Source organism: Eretmochelys imbricata, chromosome 23 (assembly GCF_965152235.1).
Source record: "Eretmochelys imbricata isolate rEreImb1 chromosome 23, rEreImb1.hap1, whole genome shotgun sequence".
Taxonomy (NCBI): Eukaryota; Metazoa; Chordata; order Testudines; family Cheloniidae; genus Eretmochelys; species Eretmochelys imbricata.
The window spans coordinates 4,887,034-4,911,389 of NC_135594.1; the positions used below are offsets into that span (position 1 = coordinate 4,887,034).

At 40.8% G+C, this 24,356-nt stretch overlaps 1 protein-coding gene across 1 annotated transcript in view; it reads right to left on the reverse strand.

The window, feature by feature from the left end:
- ARHGAP35 (Rho GTPase activating protein 35) overlaps positions 1-24,356 on the reverse strand; it is a 109,992-nt gene that overhangs the window by 70,178 nt on the left and 15,458 nt on the right. Inside the window, exon 2 of the mRNA XM_077840071.1 lies at positions 3,632-7,535. Within this exon, the coding sequence (XP_077696197.1) occupies positions 3,632-7,330 (3,699 nt within the window). The 5' untranslated portion in view covers positions 7,331-7,535. The remainder of the gene's footprint in view (positions 1-3,631; positions 7,536-24,356) is intronic.

The following is a 24,356-nucleotide window of genomic DNA, read 5'->3' on the forward strand; positions in this document are numbered from 1 at the left end:
ACAAATATGGTACTTCAGAAAATCCCACCTTAAGTTCTTTTGAATAAGATAGATATTAAATCGATATATTAAAAAACTAGTCATAGGGCCATTACAAGAAACCTGTGCTCCAGCAAGCCAGAAGTCCTGTTTATTGTCTAATTCAGTAAAGGAATTTGGCAATTTTGCAGATTGGTTTCAACTGAATAGGTGTACAGCCATGCTGCTTCAGTGATATTTTCTGTTAGTAGATTTAAGAACTTTGAAGTATTAGTATCCCAGTCTCTCAACTTCCTGCTAATTTGCCTGAGACATACAGCACAACAAAATCAAAGACATCGTTCCCGGGGCAATGGAGAACTTCACTCACTAATAGATACTCCCAACATCCCCTGCCTATATGAATAAAAATATGGGGGAGGAATTTTGACTGCCAAAAACATGACAGTTGGTGGAAACAAGATTGATGTTCGCTGCCAAAGGAGTTTGGCAGCAAACACTGTGACTCTCGGTCTCTCATTGGGGAGATGCCCTGGAAAAGAGTAAATCTGTTTGCAATGGCTGTGCCTAGTGTTGTCGGTATAACAGAGAAAAAGTAAAGCACCTTAGACTTTTTTAAAAAAGGAATACTGAAGAACCATTCCTACAGCATCTACTTGCCTAATCTAGAACTCTCAGTTCTAGGGTCTCTCTGGGTTCAAGACTTATCTTCCTCTGCATTTGTTTATTCTCCCGTTTCAGTTTTTGAGCCATAGAGGGGTTCCTTCATGATTTTTGCTAAGTGTACTTTGTGATTCATTCAGAGCCCTCCATAATAATTTATGACTTGATTTACTGGTAACGAAAGTGTTTTCTGTTTGAGTGTATTGACTTAGTGCAACAGGAGACTGTCTGAAAAAACAGGCAGGATGGGAAAGAATTGCTCAAGATAAGCCACCTCTTCGCAAACACTTGAGGGTGGTAAAGGAACAATACCAGGACTACTATCTTTGAAGATTTTGCCTCTTCTCCAGCTAACCTACAAAACTAGTATTAATCAGGACAGGAAAAGGCCTGAGAACAATGAGATCAAAAGAACTCTGACAGGTTTAAAAAGGAATTCTCTCTCAGGAGGCAAGTAGTTGTTCAGGGAAACCAGACTGAGATGACACACAATTAAGCGTGTCTGAAGAAGCTAGGAGACCTAAGTTACTGTCAGGGAACGCTATACATTTAGCTAAGCTAGACATCGATGCAGACTATTTTAAAATATTTTTTGTTTTTATGTTAAAACAAACAATTATTTGGTTCTCTGAAGCATGTCTGATCATTGTATACCATTGGTCACAGACTCCTAAAATGAGGAACCACAGGTTACCCGAATTCAGTCAGACCTGCTGGGTAAGAATGCTGGATAGACAGGATACTGTAGCCTAGGGTCCAGTCTAAGAGTAGAAGAATTGCAGAATTCCACCCTGGGATAGGTAAAAGCATGAGACATGACACCTGAAGGGGTTCACTGAAAGAGAACAGAAGGTGGACACAGGTGCGGCTAGTTCTAACCATGACATACTATACTAATTCCGATGTATTTGCACAAAATTGTTGGCAATGTATCAAAGTATAATAGTTTTATGTTAACTTCTCATTACTATATATGTTAAGCTTGTCAGCGTTCCTTTTTTAATGGAAAAATATACTGATAAAACTGTTTAACAGCACTATTGTGTAAAAAAAAATAATCTCAAAGTATTCATGTAATAATATCCCATGATGGTAGGATTATATCCATGGATAAGGATACTTTCAGGTGGAGACAAATGGACAGAGGAGGGAGTTAGAATTTAATTTTTTATTCCTGTATGACTAAATTAAGTTAAAAACAAGGCTGTAGAAGTTGCTAGCAAGGTGCTTTTAAGGACTCAATTTGACACCAATTGTTATGTAGTCACCAAAGCTTCCTGCCTCCTTTTCATGCACCGTAAAATCTATCGTCGCCATTTATTCTATATATATGAAGATGTATTCAAGCCAAAGATTACATCTTCCAACATTACTGATTCTGTACTCTTTGGCACTTCCCCACAGTAAGTTCAAGGAAAGGACCACCATGCAACATAACATATAACAAGGTGTTCATCCCTTCCCTTTACAGAGGTGCCTGTAACAATCCCCACGCTCTTGGGAAAAGTGGGCCTCTGGTACCCAAGCTCTGAATCTTCAAACCAGTCAATTATACACCCCAAAAACACACACAGGGTGAGGGAAGCACCAAGAAACAGTATGCTCTGAGCTCGCTTCGTTTTCAGTGGACAAAAGTAACTACTGGGCAGCTGGGACCACTCACCCTTCTACACCAGGGGTGGGCAAACTTTTTGGCCCAAGGGCCACATCGGGGTTGCAAAACTGTATGGAGGGCTGGGTAGGGAAGGCTGTGCCTCGCAAACAACCTGCCCCCCCATCCGCTCCCTCCCACTTCCCACCCCCTGACTGTCCCGCTCAGAACACCCGAGCCATCCAACCCCCCCAATGCTCCCTGTCCCCTGACTGCCCCGACGCCTATCCACACCTCCTGACAGCCCCCCCCGGGACTCCCATGCCTATCCAACTGCTTCCTGCTCCCTGACCACCCCCACACCAGAACCTCCACCCCATCCAACCGCCCCCTGCTCCATGTCCCCTGACTGCCCCCCAGGACTCCCCACCCCCTTACCATGCTACTCAGAGCACCAGGAGCTCACAGCCCCGCCTCCCAGCTGGAGCAAGCCACCCTGCCGCTCTGCCCACACAGCAAGGTGAGGCTGCAGGAGAGGGAGAACAGCAGGGGAGGGGCCAGGGGCTAGCCTCCCCAGCCGTGAGCTCAAGGGCTGGGCAGTACGGTCCCATGGGCCGGATGTGGCCCGCGGGCCATAGTTTGCCCACCTCTGTTCTACACCCTCAGAAACCTACATGAGAATAAGCTATGTGGGGGGAGGGTTAAGGTGAAAAATGGTTCCAAGTGACACTGCTCTCAAAGATTTGAGGGCTGGGGGCACACTTATCCCAAGAACTGTACGGAATAAGTATGGCAATCATGTCTGACAACCACTTTTGCTACAGTAAAACAAATGCTTTAGGTTTTCTTTGGCACTACATCGTTACTGTTAAACGATTTCTTGCTTCAATCACATTAGATTGTAACATTCAACTTAAGGAAGTAACCCAAGAGTATTCTGCAAAAAACTTTATTAAGACTAAAGAAAATAATACTTATTAGGAACAATATTTTTTACTTAAGTGCAATACAAGGATCTCTCTACACAAGAGAGATGTTCCTTGGTGGTGAACTACTTACTATAATCTTCCTTTCTTCCTTTCCTATCCTCTGCTATCTTCCCCCTCATCCCCCGTGCACAGAGAACTAGTCAGAAATTACGAATTAAGAACATGTGTAGGGGCAATTTAAAAATATATGAAGTATACAAATGACTGTTAAAAAGTCATTCTGAGCCCAGTTTTTAACGCTCATACTAATTGGGTTGTCCAATCTGAGAGGCTGATGCCAAGTAAACAGTTCCCCAACTACTCTGTTCTTAGAAAGTGTATGCTTTTTTCTCATGGAGGAAAAAGACTTCTACAATCCAAGGTATATTTTAAGTCCCATAAACTCTGAAGACAAAAATTAGCATCTTACCTTTGTTGTCCTTCTCAAGCTTCGTAAAATGTTCCTTCTCCTTGGATCTTCCCCATCTGCACTTTCATATGGAATAACAGCATTATCCCCCTTATATCCTTGGGATGTCTGGTCTTCCTCTTTCTTCCTAATGGGCCCCAACTCATCATCGCTTCCTACACTGAAACTGGTTCTGTAACTGGCAAATCTCCCAAGTCTTGCACATCTTGTCCGATACAACACAGGTTTACTAACAACAGAAACCTTTCGACCACGTTCCAGAGAGCTTGTGTCCATTTCACTGTCTGAACCATTACCACTGCCATTAGACTGAGTTTTGTTAATATTACGAATGGTGATGATTTTGCCTTGGGTGCTGTCATGAGGCACAGAGTATATATTTTCCTCCTCATTCCTTGGTTTGACCACAGCATCCATAGGTTCTGCATAATCAGAAGGGTCAAAACCATCCGTAGGCAGCCAACTACTAGATGACACAGACTTCCTCTGTCCATCTCTATGCCCTTGTTCCAAATAAGACAGATCCCCCTTTGTAATGTCAAAGTGTACAGGGGGCTTTGGTTTCACTGGAGGAGGTACTTTGTTGTTCAGCTTGCTTTCAAAAGTGCTCATAACGGAAAAGACAGACAGACTATCATTCTCCTCCAGTTCCATTGAAAGTTTAGAATGATCTTTGGGCAAAGTGGGCAAGGACGTGTCCTCTCTAAATGGGCTGTAAGGTGGTGGCTCAGTGTCTTCTTCTGAATCCTGAAGGTTTGAATTACAATGAGGTGAGCCAGCTCGAGGTGAATTAAACACTTCTTCTGTCGTGCTGCATGCTTCAGCAGCATTATCATACATATGAGTGGCTTCAATTATATTTTTTTTCTCCACCACATCTTTAAAAAATGAGTGAAAGACCTCAAGTTTGTGTTGAGGCGGGCTACAGGGTATTGTCGTAAACTTTCCATCAATTTCTTGGGCAATCTCCTGTCCCTCAGTCAGCTGTTCTCGACTTAAGTCATTGTCTAGTATGTCTATTGAGCCATCTGTGAGCGCCACAATTTGAATGGGGATAATATCCTGCACTTCACAAAGAAAGGCACGTAACATAGCCAAGGACGCCTTACGTTTTGCTGAAAAAAACACAATGTACCCATGGACTAACCGGCTTTTCCTAATGCTGAATGAGGAATGGTATGAAAGGATGGACAGTTCTATCCGTCTTTTGTGTGGTCCTATTGGTAGTTCAAGTAGTACTGAGTTACTACTGCCACACTGGGAAGGTCTGCAGGTTTGGGACTGAAGGATAGGTAGAAGGATGTCATCTGCATTAAAAGGATCTCCACACAACAAACACATAACAATTCGAAGGTCCACATCTGCTAAATCTTTTATGCTAGATGTAGAACTTACAAGATTTAAGTTTCGCTTCGAGTCCAGTAATCCTTTCAAAACTTGACTGATTTGCTTTTCATTAATGTTACGTCCATACCCAATGCCAGCAGAAGCAGGATCAAGAAAGACACACTGTAGTTTACTGGCAATCTGTTGACCTTGCTGTATTAAGCTATGCAGTGTTTCTCCACTGGTATCCCCTCTCTTGTTAACCAGTATTAGTGTCAGAGGAAGATGAACCAAGTGATTGTCCCTTCTGCCAAGGGTGGACTCTCTACTCTTTTCAATACTTTCCACAACGTAAGATAGAGATTCCTTTGAATTATAAAGGCAGAGACAACCGTGTGGCTGAAATGTGGGTGTCTGAAAAGAATTAACAGGAAGTCGGACATTACCCTCAATTGGTCTCAAGGAAAGTTCATACATTTTACCATCTATCACATACTTGTCGTCATTTGTACACAGAGCTCGAATTTCATTTGCCAGTTCACGTGCTAGGCCATCTTTGCCAAGAATAACTAGATTGATCCTATCTATATTGGAATCAGAAAGCAAGTTTTTCTGATTGCGCTCAGATGGTCTTATAAACCTGGAACTGATCATGTGCTCGATTTTAGAGTCTATACAAACGGGGCAGCTAGGACAAGTTTCCTTAGTTGGGTGATACACAAAATGAATGTGCTTCAAAATAAGGGCGTCTCGCTCAGCTTGCAGCTTTTGTAAAGCTTTAAATCTTTGCTCTTCACCTAAAACCTCTTGAATGACACCCATTTTCTCTTTGCTAGGTTTAGCATCAAGCTCCAGCTCATAAAACAATTCTGAATACTCCAGAAGCAGTTCCTGAAACTCCTCCTTTGCCTTTTCTATAATTTGTTTTTGGTGTTTGCTGTAGATATCCATATAGACAGATTCCTCCAGCCACATATAAAATTCCTCATTCATAATAAAACTACGAGCCTCTTCCCATGGTTTTCCAGGTGTTATGAAAGGGGAAGTTTCCAGATTTTCTTTGAAAGCCCTTCTCATTTCAGATCTTTTCCTCTCATTTCTCAGCTTTTCTAAGTGAGCTTCATAAAGATGCTCTGCAGGCAGAGTCTCCATCAGGTCAAAAGGAATGCATTCATTTTCCATGTTGTCTATATGGCTAGTAGCATCCCAAGGGGTCTCATCAAGAACAACAAACCATTTTAAGAAATCTGGCTTAGTCTCCAATAACTTCTCTACTTTTATGCAGCTTAGGTGATCTATTTCATCCAGATTAGGAATAAGAGCATCAAATGCTAGAGGAAGAGCAGCAAGATACATCTTTCTTCTGCGCTCTATATGCTCCTGCTTGAGGCGATAGACATGTTGTAGGAACAGCTTCTTGGCTTTCTGTGTTCCTTCCAAATACACGTAGTCCTGATATTCTGGAGAGGACTGCATCTTTCGGCTGACATTCGACCATGTTTCATTGTGGTTTTTGACAATGCGGCTAACCAGCCATTCATATTTATCTTTTGATGCCGCTATCTGTTGGCTCTGCTGTTTCAAAGCTTCGAAGTAGGGGATAATTTTAGTCTTCCCCCTACTTTTATCAATTAGCTGCACTAAAGTGCTGAAAGCCAGGTCAACGTTCACATTGGATCTAGCAGACGTCTCCACAACCTGGAGGTTCTTTTTGCTTAAGGCAAAAGTATGTGCATCTCTAATGTACCGCTCCACTCCTTCATCACACTTTGTCAGGACCACCACAATGGGCTTTTTTGTTTTTGCTAGTTGATTGTAAAGATTTGAAATAAACTTAAGTTGATCATCAAAGTTCCTGTTCATACCCCTACTAACATCAATGCAGAGAAGAAAGCCATCAATCAGCAGCTTTCCATCTGGCATTTGTTTTTGTTCAAAGTCCTGTTCCAGCCCTAGCTGATCAGTGCAAAAGTACATGAGCTTTTCAGCTGATGCAAGTTTGGTTGCAGCAGCCCTTTTGATATAGGGCTGCAGGGCCGTGCTACGATGTGGCTGAAAAGTCTGGTCATCAATAAATTCAGTCTGTTCCACAATATGCATTTTACATTCCACGCAATCCTCCAGGGAACGCACAACTTCCCCCCAGTAAAGAAAGTGATCATTATTGACAACCCTTCCTCCAAAGTCACTGGTGCTGAGAACTGAAGTGTGGTCCAAATGAAAGTCATCTGCACTAGGACGCACAAACCGATTGCAGAGGCAAGACTTCCCAATGCCACACTGCCCCTTCTCTTTCTCTGTCCCGGACAATCCCACCACATTAATGTTGTAGGTGGGAATGCGAACATCTTGCTTTCTTGCCATCATCATCATCCACACATCCTGCCACAGTCAACTGCTTCCAAGAGGATTAGTGTTTCCAGTACCCCATGCAATTTCAAAGCTTGCTGGAGGAGGGGTGACAGTTATCAATCCAGGCGGACTGCCAGGGCAATGAAGTTTGCTGTTCCCATACCGTATGCACCAGCAGCAGCTCAGTTCTCACTGATTCTCATAATTGGATAGCCTGCATTTCCCCCTAGAAAAAAGAAAAAGAATAATCAGTATTACAGCTCTGAAATTATCGTACGAATAGAACTGAACTCAAGAAAGACTGTCAGTACAGTTTAATACATTGCATTTAATCACAAACACAAATGGCAACTAGTTGTAAACTGTTCCTTAAAATATTTTACCAATGCAGTGTCTCAATCTTATAATTCTGACTTTCACATTCATTTGCCATCTCCCAGAAGTCCCACTGCTTAGCTGGATATGTTTGGTCACCCAAACAAATGGGAATACTAGGCTAGGAGAGGTACTCTGACCAAAGCTACCACTTCAGCCATGAGTTTTGTAATCAGTTAGAAGGAGGTCATCTCAGCCACTTACAAGTTACAGTTCAGTTTGCATCCACTCCAGGCAGCAATTTTTCTTTCATCACATTTATGTTTGTGTATCTGCACCTACCATGTGCCTAATCCAGTTTGTAACAGTGCACTTGACAGTTCTCCTTCTTGACTCAGCAGGGGTTTGAGTGCCCAGAGAACATGCACAAAGATAAGCATAAGAGGCAACCACACCAACTGGAAGGAGGGAGGACCACCCAAACCAGTTACACAGACACAGGTGAGGGTCCTGCTCCCAGTTCAAAAAGCTGTGACAGACTGATTACAGGATGACATGTGCCAGCCTAGGCCTCTGGCAAGGACAAAACACTTAACTTTCATGGTTACTAACCAAGCACTAGCCTAGCCACGATGGACACTACTTACCCAGCCATCATTATAACTGCCATATCTTGTGGTGTGTGGGCACAAACCATATGTCAGCCATGTCACTAAAGGTTACAAACTCAGCTAAAAGTTGTAGTTTGCACAAGGCCTTAGGGCGAGGGCTAGAGAAGGGAGTAACCCACCCTAGAAAGCCTGGGAGCAAGTACTCCGCAGGAAAAATGAGTCAGCCTGACACAGAGACTTGAAGGGTAGAAATAAGAGTCAGTTCTGGAGACAGGAGAAAGCCCAACCACCCCAAAGGAAGGGGGGAGGAGAGGAGAGGAGAGGAGAGGAGAGGAGAGGAAAGGAGACGAAACACTGCATATGTATTCCTGTTTAACATATTGAAAATAATTCCTAGAGCAGCAGAATGTAAAATCTGTTTGCCTTCCAGCTAAGATCAAGTATGGTACTAGTTTAATATCTGATGTGTCCTCTACCAGGAGGATTATCTCCTGCACTTGTAGGGGAACAGACTCAATCTAATAGGATCATAGTAGTTTAGAGAATGAAAAGTTCTAAGTAAACTCCATAAAACGGAATATAATTTCCATATACTTAACCAAGATTTATATACTAAAACAAGGAAGTCCTCTTAAACTAATGCCTAATGAAGGAACGGTTCCAATTACACTATTTTTCAGTATGGCGATATGTTTAAAAAGCAGAAGTGAGAGAGGGGAGTTGCTTAAAAAAACCCCTCAGAATGATATTGATGTGTTAAGCTTTTTAAAACGAGACAGAAAAAATAACTGGTATACTGGTAACACTGTTGGTCTTCATAGTAAGTTGCCAGTTGCCTGTGTCAGTTGCCAAGCAGTGTGAACTTTGGATACGCAGCTAGTATAAAATATTTTCCTTGCTCTGATGTCTGGATAATACAGTTTTGCAAGTGCTTCAGTTGGATTGAATTACACAATAGACAAAGGCTGCCGTAAATCTGAAAATGGTATTGTACATTTGAGTTTGAGAAGACAATCTTAACACTTGATCTTAAGCACATTCAGCTTCTTTAAAAGGTGGTTAAAATTAGCTGAGTCACCAGGCTATATTATCTAAAAGCAACAAAAGCAATGAATATACACCGTGGCAGTCAGGTACCAGGAGTGATGACAGGATCCTTAGAGTCCAAATCTGGAGATTTTCTCCTTAGCATCTTTAGCTGCTCTAAGACCGGACATGGCTGAGGGAGAAGATCTCTACATTTGTAGGTACCATACTTCACTCTTAAAGATGAGAGTCCATAGGTGAAAGGTCACAATGGGGATATTGTATGATGTAAACTATTCGGCTGAGCTGCTGTTCCATCCAAATTTTATTATTATTATTTTGAACCGCTACTCTTAACATTAAATTTAAAGATCTGATACCTCCGGGAAAGCTCAGCATATTACTGGTTCAGAAAAATTTTGCTTGAATGTTATTTTCAGGGGGAAAGGGAGCAATCCTCTCATCTATTAATGAGAATACGTGCATGTAAAGAGGCTAGGAGCTTATCTGCTACACCTACTTATTTTCCAATCCTTGTCAATCTTCTGACATTTCCACCAATTAATGTGTCTGAAAATGTCAACTTCAGGTAGGGAACAAATCTGGCTCAGCTAGCTACCTAACAAAGAACTCAAGTTATGCCAGTTTACCTTAAGGTGTGTTTTTAACCTGCGTGAACATATTCTGTTTAAAACGGCTTTGGCTTACACCTGTGAATTTACTAATGCAAGGAAGATCAACATAAGAGAGCATCCACACAGGGATAACTAAATCAGTTTAAAAACACACTTTTAGATAAACTGGTGCAACTTCATATTTAGCCCAGGCCCCAGGTTCAAGAGAGAAGGGAAATCTAGAAAATACAGAATAAGCAAGCAGATTTGTCTCTGAACAGAATGCTTCCAGTAAGTTTAAGTCTTTATCTGGGCATCTCAGTGGTTTCCCTTTCTCTCCCCAGATGCCCTAACTTTGAGAACAGGGGGAAATACAAAATGTTAAAGTTACTGCTGAAATCTAGGAAACATCCTGAGTGATTTTCACAGGTATTGGATTGACAAGGAGCGCTACAAAAGTTTGTCCAACACCATTAACAGTCACATTGCATGCATCTGATGAAGTGAGCTGTAGCTCACGAAAGCTTATGCTCAAATAAATTTGTTAGTCTCTAAGGTGCCCCAAGTCCTCCTTTTCTTTTTGCGGATACAGACTAACACGGCTGCTACTCTGAAACATTGCATTTTCTATATAACTTCTGGTATAAATTAGGTCATACAATAATATACTGGGTTAAGATTTTCAAGAGTGATCACTGATTTCAGGTACCTCTTATAGGACCTGATTTTCAGAGTGCTGAGTATCCACCATCTGAAAAATCAGGTCCCTTTAGAGCATCAAGTTGGGCACTCAAAAATTGACTCAAAGTCACAAGTCACTTTTGAAAAACCTTCATCTGAAGCTACACATTATTGTCCAAATTTGTATTTTTATATTATACATGCATTTGGTATCCAAAAACGGTAACTTTTTAAAATTGTTACATCATATGTCGCTCCCTCCTGGGAACTGCGAACATGATCTTTAAAATCCTGGTTACACTGATTGGAGAAACATATAGTGTTTTGTGCGTGCTCACCTCAAAGTGTATGTGGGGCTAAGCCAAAGGAAAAATTGAGCAAAGAGGCAGGTCAGACAGGCAAATCAAATTATACCGAACAGGAAAATTTACAAGGACAGCTACATTGTAGGGCCTTTGTTCTCAATAACAGCCCCAAATCAGATGTGTCAGTCATTAAACACATCCAACAATGTAAGTGCAGGTAAACAACAAGTAACTATATTACACGTGTCAAGATAGGATTGTCTGTTTGTCCTGAGTTGCTGGACAATTAAGATTTTACTAGCCTGCACCTAGAACTTTTCTACATATTAATTTTTGTGTCATAAGACTCTTAGTAGAAAGGCATTCCATCAGTTTCCTGGACCCAAGTTTTGATACAGGCACATTTCAAGCTTTTTGGAAGGACAAGGTACTTGTCAGTCTTGAGAGTTACTTCAAACTGAATGCTGAAGTGATGCTCCCACACTGTTATAGTAGGACTGGATTCTGTATTCCTACACCCTAAATGAAGTTATATGGGATAGCGTATTTATACAAAACTAATATAAAAATATCCTCACTAACAGTTCTTTTTAAAACTGATCACAAATTAACCCAATTTAAGGGGTGTTTTTGGAATAAGGAATGACAATTTGTATGCCAGCTGTAATGTGCATAATTACATGCTGTAGGAAATCAGAGTTTATAAAGGAAACCCCAAATGACCCTTGAGTATGGCACTAAAGGATGCCATTACACTGATGCTGAACATATTGTAGGTGCATCAGTGTGGAAGGATTTCCTCACAGAGTTGTAAATTTTCTCACTGCATCACAGTGGCCCAAGTGTAGAAAGTCTCTGAAATGGGTCATTTGTATCTTAGGAAAGACTGATTTAAGCTTTTAACCATCTGGATTTGAAATGCTTAATCTCACGCAACAGACGGGCTATTCTTAGGCAAAGGGCATACATGCAGCCTACAAGCCACACATGCTATGCAGCACCCCCTCACTGACCACCCTCCCCCACAAAAATCACTGTGGTATCCTCTTATAGGCCTGCACAGAAGTCTGCTTCCTTACCACCCCACAAAAGAATGTCAGCAACACAACTAAGTTTCAGAACTGTATGTGAGGATCAATTTCAGAAATTATTTGGCTAAGTGCCATGTTTTAAATCTGAAATGAATAAAAGGAGGAATGTACTAAGCCTTAATCAACAGCAAAAAGAAGGGCAACTGTGAGCGTTCCTTCATCATTTATCCTGAACCAACTCAGTTCTTAATATAGCAAATCCAACTTCACTGATACAGCAAACATGACGCAATCTCCAGGCATTTGGATTGTTCCCTGGTAACAGATGCAGAAACCAGAACAGGATTCCACTCTTCACCTTTGTCTTGCTAGTTGTAGAAAGGGGATAATTTTTCACTGAGAAATCTCATTTTTTAGGCATTCAGAAATAAAGAGGCTGGCCGTAAAATTAACATTTCCAAAAGCAAGTTGTTCTGAGAATGAAAGCAAATTCCAATGGTGACTTCTTAAGTACTTCCTTAAATTTAATACTCCTGCTTTTACAAAAATAAACAGTTGATAAGATAAACACTTCTTACACTGGCAAAAAGTTCTGATACCGAAGAATATTTTCAAATAGGCAAACATGTCACAAATGGTGTTTCCAAATAAAATTATATTATTCTAATTTAAAAAAGAAAAAAGATAAGGGCTAAATCATAAGATATATACTTTATTACAATGAAGGTCAAAAAAACTGCAAATACCTCTGCCATTCTCTCTCCCCCCCAAAATCAGATCCACTTCATATTCTTTGAAAATTAGATTTTTAATACGCTGAAGAAGAAAACATGGATTTCAGAAGCGCAAAATTGCATAAAAGTTGATTTTAAAAGGTTCAAGAATGACTATGACATTCTTTCTAGCCACCTATACCACAGTTTTGCTAGCCCAGGGATGAGAAGTCATTGCAAATCCTATTTAAGATCTAAGATCATTAACATACACATGTAGCCTTACAATTGTAAATATATAACATTTAAAAAAAAAAAACACTTTACTTTTACTTGCCCCAAATCTGCTTTCAGAGGGCTCTCTGTAGCAAGAGCTGACATCATGACTAACACCTAAAACAGAGCAGGATGCTGTGTCTATTACCCTAAACGAAAGATGTCAGCAAGAGAATCCTGAACACAGGTCTAGACAGATGAGGAAATGATTTTCAAAATACATTGTTTTAAATATATTTGTAACTTGTGTTGATACATGTATTTTAGTTTGTGGTCTAAAATCTAGGGTGCCATTAAAGATAAAAACCTTATCATCTCACTCTGAAGAGGACATATATTGAAGCTCACAGAACAGCCTGATAAAGTGTATCTTTTTCAGGGTGGATTTGATTCAAATCAAATTGATTTAAATCATGATTTAAATCACTAGTCAGGAAGACTCGATTTAATCATGGATTTCTACATAAAAGCACATTCTTGTTGGTTATAACCTTAATACGTATTCTTCACAACTCAGATGTAGGTTTCATTTTTAGAAGGTGCATTTTTAAAGTGATTTATTTTGAAAACTTTTCAGATTAGTTTTACAGCTATATCAGAAAATGAATGATAGTTTGGTTATTTCATTTTCCAAAGGTAATTGAAGAGGATACTTATGAAGTCATTGGGAGGTGAACTATCTCCAATTCAACAGGTTAATCATTAATTTTTGGAGAATTTTCTTGCTATGCTATATTAGGAGGAGAACATCATCAGACAGACATTTAAATTGTTTTAACTAAAACAATGTTATGCATTCTGGATTTTTTCTTCAACAGCAAACATAATATTTTAACAGAACAAGCATATGAATTTTTGAATTTAGTTAAACATTCAGGTTTTTTAAAATGAGGTTTGTTTTTGCTAAAATTGTTTTTAACTAAAATAAACGAAATATATTTTTTTTAAAAAATAAAAATAAAATCAACTAAGGCCTGGTCTACACTGGGGGGGGGGGGGGGGAAATCGATCTAAGTTACTCAACTTCAGCTGCTTGAATAACGTAGTTGAAGTCGACGTACTTACCGTGGTGTCTTCACCGCGGTGAGTCGACTACTGCCACTCCCCTGTCAAGTCTGCCTGCGCCTCTTGCGGCGGTGGAGTACAGGAGTCAATGGGAGAGTGCTCGGGGGTCGATTTATCGCCTCTAGACTAGACGCGATAAATCAACCCCCGCTGGATCGATCGCTGCCCGCCGCCATCAATCCAGCGGGTAGTGTAGACATACCCTAAGTCAGCCAGGTTGACATGAGCAACTTAAAGCTTATGCTCAAATAAATTTGTGAGTCTCTAAGGAGCTACAAGTCTCCCTTTTCTTTTTGCGGATACAGACTAACACTGCTGCTACTCTGAAACCTTAAAATATTGGCTTCTGCAGCTAACTCAGTCGTGCTCACCTTCATTTTCCTGTTTGTTCATAATCTGGAAAAGAAAAAACAAGCTTTCCTGCTTTTTCAGGTCCCAAACGATTTCCCAATTTCGAATGAATTAGTCCAAAGGAAGAAAATACTCTTTCTACACCGGCAGAAGAAGCTACTGCTGTTAAAAGTGAGATTACCTCTTCAACAGTCTCTGAATTCAAGTGCTTAAGTGACTTCCACCAGTTCACTGGTGTGACTTTCTTTAAAACATCATCAGCAAACATATATTCCTTGAATGGTTCTTATTTCCCAACTGGGTCTCTTTTACGGCCTGCTGCCATTATAGGTTTTCCCTTCTAGTGAGAGAATGGTATGGTAGATCTCAAATCAATGAAGGTTACACTCAGAAAGACCTCAAGACTTCTGGAATATGCTGCTCAAACAGTTTCACTTTTGTTTCTACTGCCTGTCCCTTCCTTCTCACATTTATCTCCAGACTTTTCCTTGTCCAGATCTATTCCACCCCCAACAATCTTCTATTCATTGAACTTTTTGAAACTTTGCACTTTTAGAGAGAGGTAAGGGATTGACTCTGCGTACACAAATTTGCAGAGGGACAATCGGGTTGAAGTCTATTATTTCTCACCTACATATATTATCTATTTTAAAACATTTTTTCTGTTAACAAGCATGTTATCTCTGGAGAGAGAAATCCACAGTTTGAGAACTACAAAACTAAGCATCTCTGATGGTATCTGCTAGACTGAGCACTGAATCCCATTGGGTAGATAGAAAGATTAACCTAAATAATCTATACAGAAGTCCCTGGAATCCCATAAGGTTGGGTCCCTAATCCATGAACTATTGGAACTCATTTACAAAACTTTTCTTAAAAACATTACATGAATATATTGTCTCATACTATAGAATTAAAATGTATAATCCCTATTCCATTAGGAGATATCTTTGAGCTATAATGTATCTTAACTAAAACTATCTTTAGATAAAATGCTTTTTATAAAAAAATCCGATTTAAATAAAAAATGTGATTTTTTAAAAAAAATCATTGATTTTTATCCACCCTGATCTTTTTACATTTTCAAGTGATACTATCTCCTCTGGCAAAGAGAGGGGTGGGGGTGAGTGCAGGTTTCTATTTCCCCTCCTCCCTTCCCCAGGACCCCAGCTAAATAGCAGGCAACAAGTGACCAGAGGACAACTTTCATTTTCTGCCATAAAAACTAAGTTAGAAACTTGTCATTAATCCCTATTTCGTTTTGATTTATAACAGAAAGCAAGTTATGAGTAGCATTTAGGCCACAAGATGTTCCTAATAAGGAACAGGAGGCAGGACAAGGAATTAAAATAGTTCAGTTCAGTGAACTATAGGCTCAAAATAGAGAAAAGGCATTTCTAACCCTTCTCCCTATAAACTCACTTTCACAGCAGAAAGATATATAGAAAGCCAACTCCCACACACACCCAGTATTTTTTTGTTGCTGTTTTACAAAAATTCTGAAATTAAGGAACAACATTAAGCACACCAACATATGCAGTGGTAGGGTACTGATGTGCTTGGGTGCCTGGAGGCACTCAACCTTCAGCTTCACAGAACACCCAAGGTGCCTAATCTAACACACACCATGTTGGTGGCGTATTGCTACAGCAGCCATGGAATTAACAATATGAACAATTAAACAGTTTCACGAAAACTATGAAAACCATACAAATCTTATGCACCTGATGTTGCACATAAAGGTTACTAAGAAACAGAGCAACAACTGCCCTTCCCATCAGCCAGGTTCTATTCACAGCGGATAAGAGTACCTAACAACCTGCTCATCGACTAACTTCACTGACAATACACTGCATTGAAAAGAACTTCAAGGTTATGATTCTAACCTACAAAAGACAGGAAATTCAAAGACAACACTAATATTCCTGGCTTTTGTCCATTTGTTTCACAGTTTTCTGGTCTCTGAACTTCCTCATAGCCTATTTAACCCTTTATGTAGTTATAAAACATACACCTTCTCGCAGAACTCAAACCGCTGCAGTTAATACAGAATAAACCTCATTTATATTTATTACAATTGTCTAGTCAAGGTATTTATACAAATTTACCTAGGTTGTGATATAAAAGTTTCGGGCCAGATTCTCAACTGATGTAAATCTGTGAGCTTCACTCAAGTCAAAGAGACTGCACTGATTTACACTAGCTCAGCAGTTCTCAAACTGTAGATCAGGACCCCAAAGTGGATCGGGACCCCATTTTAATGGGGTTGCCAGTGCCAACATTATACTTGCTGAGACCCAGGGCTGAAGCCCAAGCTCAATCCCCACTCTGGCTCAGGCTCCAGCCCCACTACCACCACCTGGGTCATGTAGAAATTTTGTTGTCAGAAGGGGGTCACAGTGCAATGAAGTTTGAAAACCTCTGCACTAGCTGAAGATCTGGCCCTTACTTTTGAAGGACTCTGTGCCTGTAACAAAAAGAGTGCCCAGCTTTTAGATAGAAACTCAATCAACCTCCACCACTGTGCTGGATTTCAAAGTTAATATGCTTTGTGCTACAGTAGCCCAGAGGCCCAGTCAGGATCAAGTCCCTGGTGTGCTAAATGCAGCATAAACATGTAGATGGAGATTCCCTGTTTCAAAGAACACAGTCTTCAATAAGATACACATTAATGTATTTTAGAAAACATGGGTTTGTGATGCAACAGATAATCATGGATCCCACATCACCCTTCCACCTCTCAAGATTTCTCACCATGAATACCACAAAAGGTAGCAGGAGTGGGAAAACTTGCATAGACAAGGCACTGGTGATTTCTGGCATTGCTGCCACCTTGTTGTCTAGACGAGTGGTTCTCAACTAAGGGGCCATGAGCAGGTTTAAGGGGTGGTGCCAAGCAGGGCCAGTATTAGATTTGCTGGGGCCCAGGGCAGAAAGCTGAAGCCTCGCAGTGTGGGACTGATGCCCAGGGCTCCCAGCCCCTACCATCTGGGTCCAAAGCCAAAGCCTGAGCAACTTAGCTTTGTGGTGACCCCTGTGGCATGGGGCCCTCGGCAATAACCTTGCTTGCTACCCCGTAATGCTGGCCCTGACTTTTATATGCAGAAAAACAGTTGTTGTGACACTGGTGGGCCGTGGAGTTTTTATAGCATGGGGGGGGGACCTCAGAGAGAAAAAGGTTGAAAACCCCTGGTTTAGACCTACTGTGAGCAATATTAGATGACACGTTAAAATGATAGCAGATGGTCTACACAAGCACTAGTACCCGAAAACTGCCCCAGTGGGAAATGTAAAGGAAACAAAGTCTAATGTAGACACAGTTTAAAGAACTGCTGCTCTCTCATCTACTAGGTACATCTCGTTTGCAGATTAGCGACCCAGTGGAATGTAACAGCTCATTACGGCACTTGCAGTTTATGGAACAAATCTGTCTGTCCTGCATACATTCCTGCACGAAAGGTTCTTAAGTTTTCATGTTACAAAGAAAAGCCCATTTAGAGATAAAAAAATTAGTTAAAAGAAGAGTTAAGGCTCTAATCCAGACACCAGACTAAATACAGGCAAGTGAAAAAAATCACTGAAATATTGGAGGGGAAAGCAGCATCTGCAAAACCTCAATAGCCAGCCATCTACCCAATTAAAGTCTACCAACTTCCCCCACATGCTACCCTGAAGCCACAATTAAAATACAGGGCTTATGTACTAAAACATGAATTTAAAGTAACAAAACTAACCAACCAACCATTTTTGTACACATACCCCTCCGTTTTTGATTGCAGACAGAGCAAGGGTCATTCTTGTTTACATGGGCACCACAAACATGCAGCAGATAACAAGTGTTCTATTACTCGCTCCAGGGATCCATCTCAAGACAAGCAGAAGGGAGACACTGTTCCACAAGTGACTGGGCTACAAGCCTGAAGGAGTGATTGGGCAACTCCTTCTCAACAGTAGTGTATGGACACCACGAGTGGGCGGGTGCTTTCTGATTATCTGAAGCAGCACCAAGCTGGGATCACTGTCTGGGGCTGTATTTTCCACTGCATGCATCCGATGAAGTGAGCTGTAGCTCACAAAAACTTATGCTCAAATAAATTTGTTAGTCTCTAAGGTGCCACAAGTACTCCTTTTCTTTCTGCGGATACAGACTAACACGGCTGCTACTCTGAAACCTGTCCGGGGCTTGCTTCCTTCCCACTGGTGACTCCCGCTAAGACAATAGGGGAGGAGCAATTGAACGACACATGCTGCAGCCCCCACCAGGTAAGGCGGTTAGTTCCCTACCGCTGTCCCTCCCTGGAGCCATTCAATCCCCCTCCACAAGTGGTAGTCTATTCAATGTTCAGTTTCCTCAGATCTTGCTTATTATCCCCCCCACACACACATATACACACAGGCAGAAAGGTTTTGATATTGGTGTGCCTTGGTTCCTCCTATTCGTTGCCTGTGGCACAGAAGTTTAAGTCTCCTGAGGGCTCTAATGCTTTGGTCTAATTTCAGCTGTTTGATGGTGTTGGTGGCCTGTGATATACCAAAGGTCAGATTAGATGATCTGGTGGTCCCTTCTGGCCTTAAAGTCTGACTCTCATCTGCACTCCCAAGTCACTCACAGATCTGTATTCCCTGACAGATTCTTGGAGGAAGAGAGGGAATTCTTCCTTGCCAGCTACAAAGTCTCAGACTAGTAGCTGGGACACTGCCCAGATGCTCTGTTCCTCAATCAATAAAGTTCCCTCTTCCGCCAGCAGCCGAGTAGCAACAGTGCAGTGTGTGTCCACTAAAAGGAGATGTACAGCTGGGCGTCACCAGCATATTAGTGCATTAGAGCTCTTGCCACCACCCACATCTTCGAGAGGCCCCAATGAATATGAGTGTGGGGGAAGGGCAATGACCCAGGCTCAATCCTGTGGGACTCCACACATAATGGCCCTTCAAAACAAGGGACATCTGCCCACCACAGTTCTTTGGTATTAGTCTGAAGGGAATGACTGAAGGCAATTCACTACTGCTCCATCTACCCCAGCAAGGTCATTCAGAAAGCAGGCACTCCTTATGATCCACAGTAGACAGAATGTAGTATGATTGCCAAGGTTTCTCATCTTATCCATAGCGGTTGTCCAGTACCACCACCCAAAGCTGTGTCATACTCTTGCCTGAAACTTAAGAACGGCCATACAGGGTCAGACCAAAGGTCCATCTATCCTTGACAGGTCTATCCTGTCTTCCAACAATGGCAATGTCAGGTGCTTCAGAGTGAATGAACAGAACCGGTAATCATCAAGTGATCCATCCCCCATCGCCCAGTCCCAGCTTCTGGCAAACAGAGGCTTGGGACACCATCCCTGCCCATCCTGGCTAATAGCCATTGATGGACCTATCCTCCGTGAACTCATCTAGTTATTTTTTGAACCCTGTTACAGACCTGGCCTTCACAACATCCTCTGGCAAGAAGTTCCACAGGTTGACTGTGCGTTATATGACGAAATACTTCCTTTTGTTTGTTTTAAACCTGCTGCCTATTCATTTCATTTGGTGACCCCTAGTTCTTGTGTTATGAGAATGAATAAACAACACTTCCTTATTTACTTTCACCACACCAGTCATGATTTTATAGACCCCCTTAGTTGTCTTTTTTCCAAGCTGAAAAGTCCCAGTTTTATTAATCTCTCCTCATACGGAAGCCATTCCATACCCCTAAAAATTTTTGTTGCCCTTTTCTGAACCTTTTCCAAGTCCAATATATCCTTTTTGAAATGGGGCAACCACATCTGCACACAGTATTCAAGATGTGGGCGTACCATGGATTTATAAAGAGGCAATATGATATTTTCTGGCTTATTATCTCTTCCTTTCTTAATGATGCCCAACATTCTGTTCACTTTTTTGACTGCCAATGCACATTAGGTGGATGTTTTCAGAGAACTACCCACAATGACTCCAAGATCTCTTTCTTGAGTGGTAACAGCTAATTTAGACCCCAACATTTTCTATGTATACTTGGGATTATGTTTTCCAGTGTGCATTACTTTGCATTTATCAGCACTGAATTTCATCTGCCATTTTGTTGTTCAGTCACCCAGTTTTGAGAGATCCTTTTGTAGCTCTTTGCACTCTGCCCGGGACTTAACTATCTTGAGTAGTTTTGTATCATCTGCAAATTTTGCCACCTCACTGTTTACCCCTTTTTCCAGATCATTTATGAATATGTTAAATAGGACAGGTCCCAGTACAGACCCTGGGGGACACCACCATTTACCTCTCTCCATTCTGAAAACTGACCATTTATGCCTACCCTTTGTTTCCTATCATTTAACCAGTTACCAATCCTTGAGCGAACCTTCCCTCTTTTCCCATGACAGCTTAGTGAAGGTCCTACTAGGTCAGCAGGTTAGGTGCTGGAGCTTACACACCACTTTTCAATGATTTTGGCTAGACAAAGTTGGAGATCAGCCTGCAATTGCAATCTATGGGAGCTCAATTTAACATAATATCACCTCCCCAAAGTCTGCATTAGGCTGTACTTGATTCCCACAGTGTCCAACGTGGGCTCTGGTGGTACAGCTATAGATTGAAAGGAGGCACTTCCTTCTCCAAAAAACATAGCCTTGCTTCCTCCACAGTGTTCCCAGCTTCTACTGGACCCAAAACCTGAGCTCTGAGTTTGACTAGTTCCAATTTTATTAAAAGACTGCAGGAGATATAAAGTGGAAAAAGTGACAAAAGTGAATTAAGAGTTAATTCTAATTTCAAGTAAAAGCACACAAGCACAGGCAATTCTGCACAAAAGCCATCATATTCCTAAAGGAACAAAATTAATCAGCAGTCTAAAAATGACTGTATTGATATTATTTCTCTTTCAACAGCCATACACCAAAACGGTAATAGGCTATTTCCTATACCGCAAAAATGCCTTCATAGCGGGGTGGCTGGCCACAGTACTTCTACAGTGGCCTCAGCTTCCAAGAGGCACAGATGCCCCACTCCAGTGCAGAAAACCATTTTTCCCATCTCGCAATGCTATTAGGTTATCTTTGTATATTTGGGCACAACTATGACCAAGCCCTGCCATGTTGCTTTCAACCCTTGTGTACATGCTAAACAACATGAAAATAGTAACACAAAAACCAGGCCTTTAAACATAGTGACAGGTTTCAGAGTAGCAGCCGTGTTAGTCTGTATCTGCAAAAAGAACAGAAGTACTTGTGGCACCTTAGAGACTAACAAATTATTTGAGCATAAGCTTCCGTGGGCTACAGCCCACTTCATTAGATGCATAGAATGGAACATATAGTAAGAAGCAGACTCCAACGAGAAACTGCTGAATTTGAATTAATTTCCAAACTAGATACCATTAACTTGGGCTTGAATAGAGACTGGGAGTGGCTGGGTCATTACACAAATTGAATCTATTTCACCATGTTAAGTCAACTGTCTGAAATGGGCCACCTTGATTATCACTACAAAAGTTTTTTTTCTCCTGCTGATAATAGCTCATCTTAATTAATTAGCCTCTTAGAGTTGGTATGGCAAGTTCCAGCTTTTCATGTTCTCTGTAGGTATATATATCTTTTTACTATATGTTCCATTCTATGCATCTGATGAAGTGGGCTATAACCCATGAAAGCTTATGCTCAAATAAATCTGTTAGTCTAAGGCACCAAAAGTACTCCTGTTCTATTTGCCTTTAAACACGTTAGTGTAGTTTTGAACTACTTTCACTTTAAAAGTTTATTAAGCTATTACGGGGGCAACACACAGCTGAAATTTAAGAAGAATCCTTCAAATTCCGAGTATCTATTGATGGATTTCATTATCAGGTATGAATGAACAGTACCTTCATTATATTTTTGGCAGTTATGAGTATTATAGAAATAAAAAGATAAAAGAAACCTCTTAAGTCATCTAGATTGACTCTTGTTCGCCCCACACTCTCTGGCCCATACAAGACTATTACCTAGAATACTTTGTGCAGTATAATTTTTAATGACCAAGGCAATGGGGCTTTCACCAATACCAGAACTTCACCCAACACCTACTCAGTTAATACTGTTTTAATTTGTATAGAAGATATAAAATCTAACTATAAACCTAGCTGCCTTTGAACAAAGTGATTGTTTTAAATGAAAAGAACCCTAAAATTAACATAGCATTAAGGAATGAATAATTCACCTTGGTTCTGCTTTTGAACCAGTTAAGTCACCTTGATTAAGTGCTTTGAAAACACTGAAACTTCATATCTCGTTTTCCATTCTCATATATTGAGGGATTTTTTAAAAAAAAGTTAAACCCTGATAAGTCATGCTAGCAGCATCATTATAAATTATTACCTGAACTTTGGAAGTCATCTGTCCACATTCCAGAGCTATGAAAACAAGGGGAGGGATATAAGGATTCCGGCCTGTCATTAAGTGGATTAAATACATTTAACTATCAAGCTTTCCCCTAAAACTCAACAAACAAACAAAAACACCTTCCAATGAGCAGCATGTAAAAATGTACAAATAGCTAGAGCTTTGCAGTGTTCCAGTCTCTAGTCACACTAAGTCCAGCGTTGCAATCTAATGTAACAGTAAATTAGAATTAGACCAAAAGTTACATTTTAAACAAAGCTGCTGCAAAACTATATGCATTACCAAACAAGAACATCCCAAATTTTCAGCCACTAAATATTCTTCAGAAATGACCTTGTTATTGAAGAGTCTGCATCTACATGGCTGCCAAATAAAATGTCAGATTGCACAACAGACTCAGATTCTTTACTCTAGACTTTTGGGAAAAAAAAACTGTAAGTGAACCTGCTGTTTGCAACTGATAACAGAAGCCCTGATTTCTACTTCAAAACATACTAACAAGCAAGCTGAACACTTAAAATGAAGAGCCCATTCTGCCACTTTTAGTCATTTTGAGTAATATTTAACTGCAAGGTGTCCCACTGACTCTAATGGGACTAATTGCAGGGTAAGGTACTGTAAGAGTGGCAGAATCATGCCCTAAACATTTAGAAGTCACAGCACCAGCAAATAATTTGAGGTATTCTGCTACTAGCTAGCTATCTCAGACATTTCTAAGGACCCTATCACTGTGATATCTAAGTGCCATATAATATCTCACAGCTCAGATGGTGGAATACTCGGTCAACAGCCAAGCAGCCTGGACTCCTCCCCTGGCTGGGTCATTAAAACTCTCTGAATGGAAGAACACAGGCTCTAGTTAAGCAGTATCTCTCAATCTGGAAGCTGCACCTCCACCAGTTTGTTCACAGGACAAAGATGTTCCTCAAGGAGACAGGTAAGTCTATTGTTCCTAATGATTACTTAAGACCCCTGCAACTATAATCACATAGATAATGACCAGGTTTTAGCTATTGAACGACAGCCATAAATTTAATAGCTGAGCTACAGAAAAGCTCTGCTAGCAGGAACAGGAACTGAGCAATTGACAAGTGGCTAGAGACATTTTCTTTCATACAAAAAGCATCTTCTGAAGCTTTCATCAGCACAGGCAACAAATATTTAGGCTGTAAGAAAACAATCCACTAGATGCAATATATTTAAGGTAGAAGCCACTAAAGCTAACAAAACTTTCAGGCAGGAGATTCATTTCAACAGTATCCTATGTCACTAGAAGGGCATGTTTTGCATTAATGTAAAAAACAAGTATGTCAGTGCCCCTCCCAGAGGTCAACCCCCAACTTGTAATTGTCACTTATGTTCCACATTAAAAACTACACAACATGAAAGACATTTGCACACATTACATTTACTCCAAGCTAGGTATTGCTAACATATCCATCACAGTAACACCCAAGTATTTCTGGAGTTTGTATTCAGTTATCAGGGTTACATTTCACTTTAGAGAATCAGGGTTTCCTTGAGACTACAGGATGGGGAAGGGAATAGGACATAACATAGTCTCAATGGTTACAAACCAAACAAGAGGTTAAGTTCTGTTAAGAAATGGAGAATACTTGATGTATAACTGCATTATATAAATCAAATGGTACTCCCTCGGCTTGCATACTGCATTCAGTTATGGTCACCTGTTCCAAAAAGAACTCAG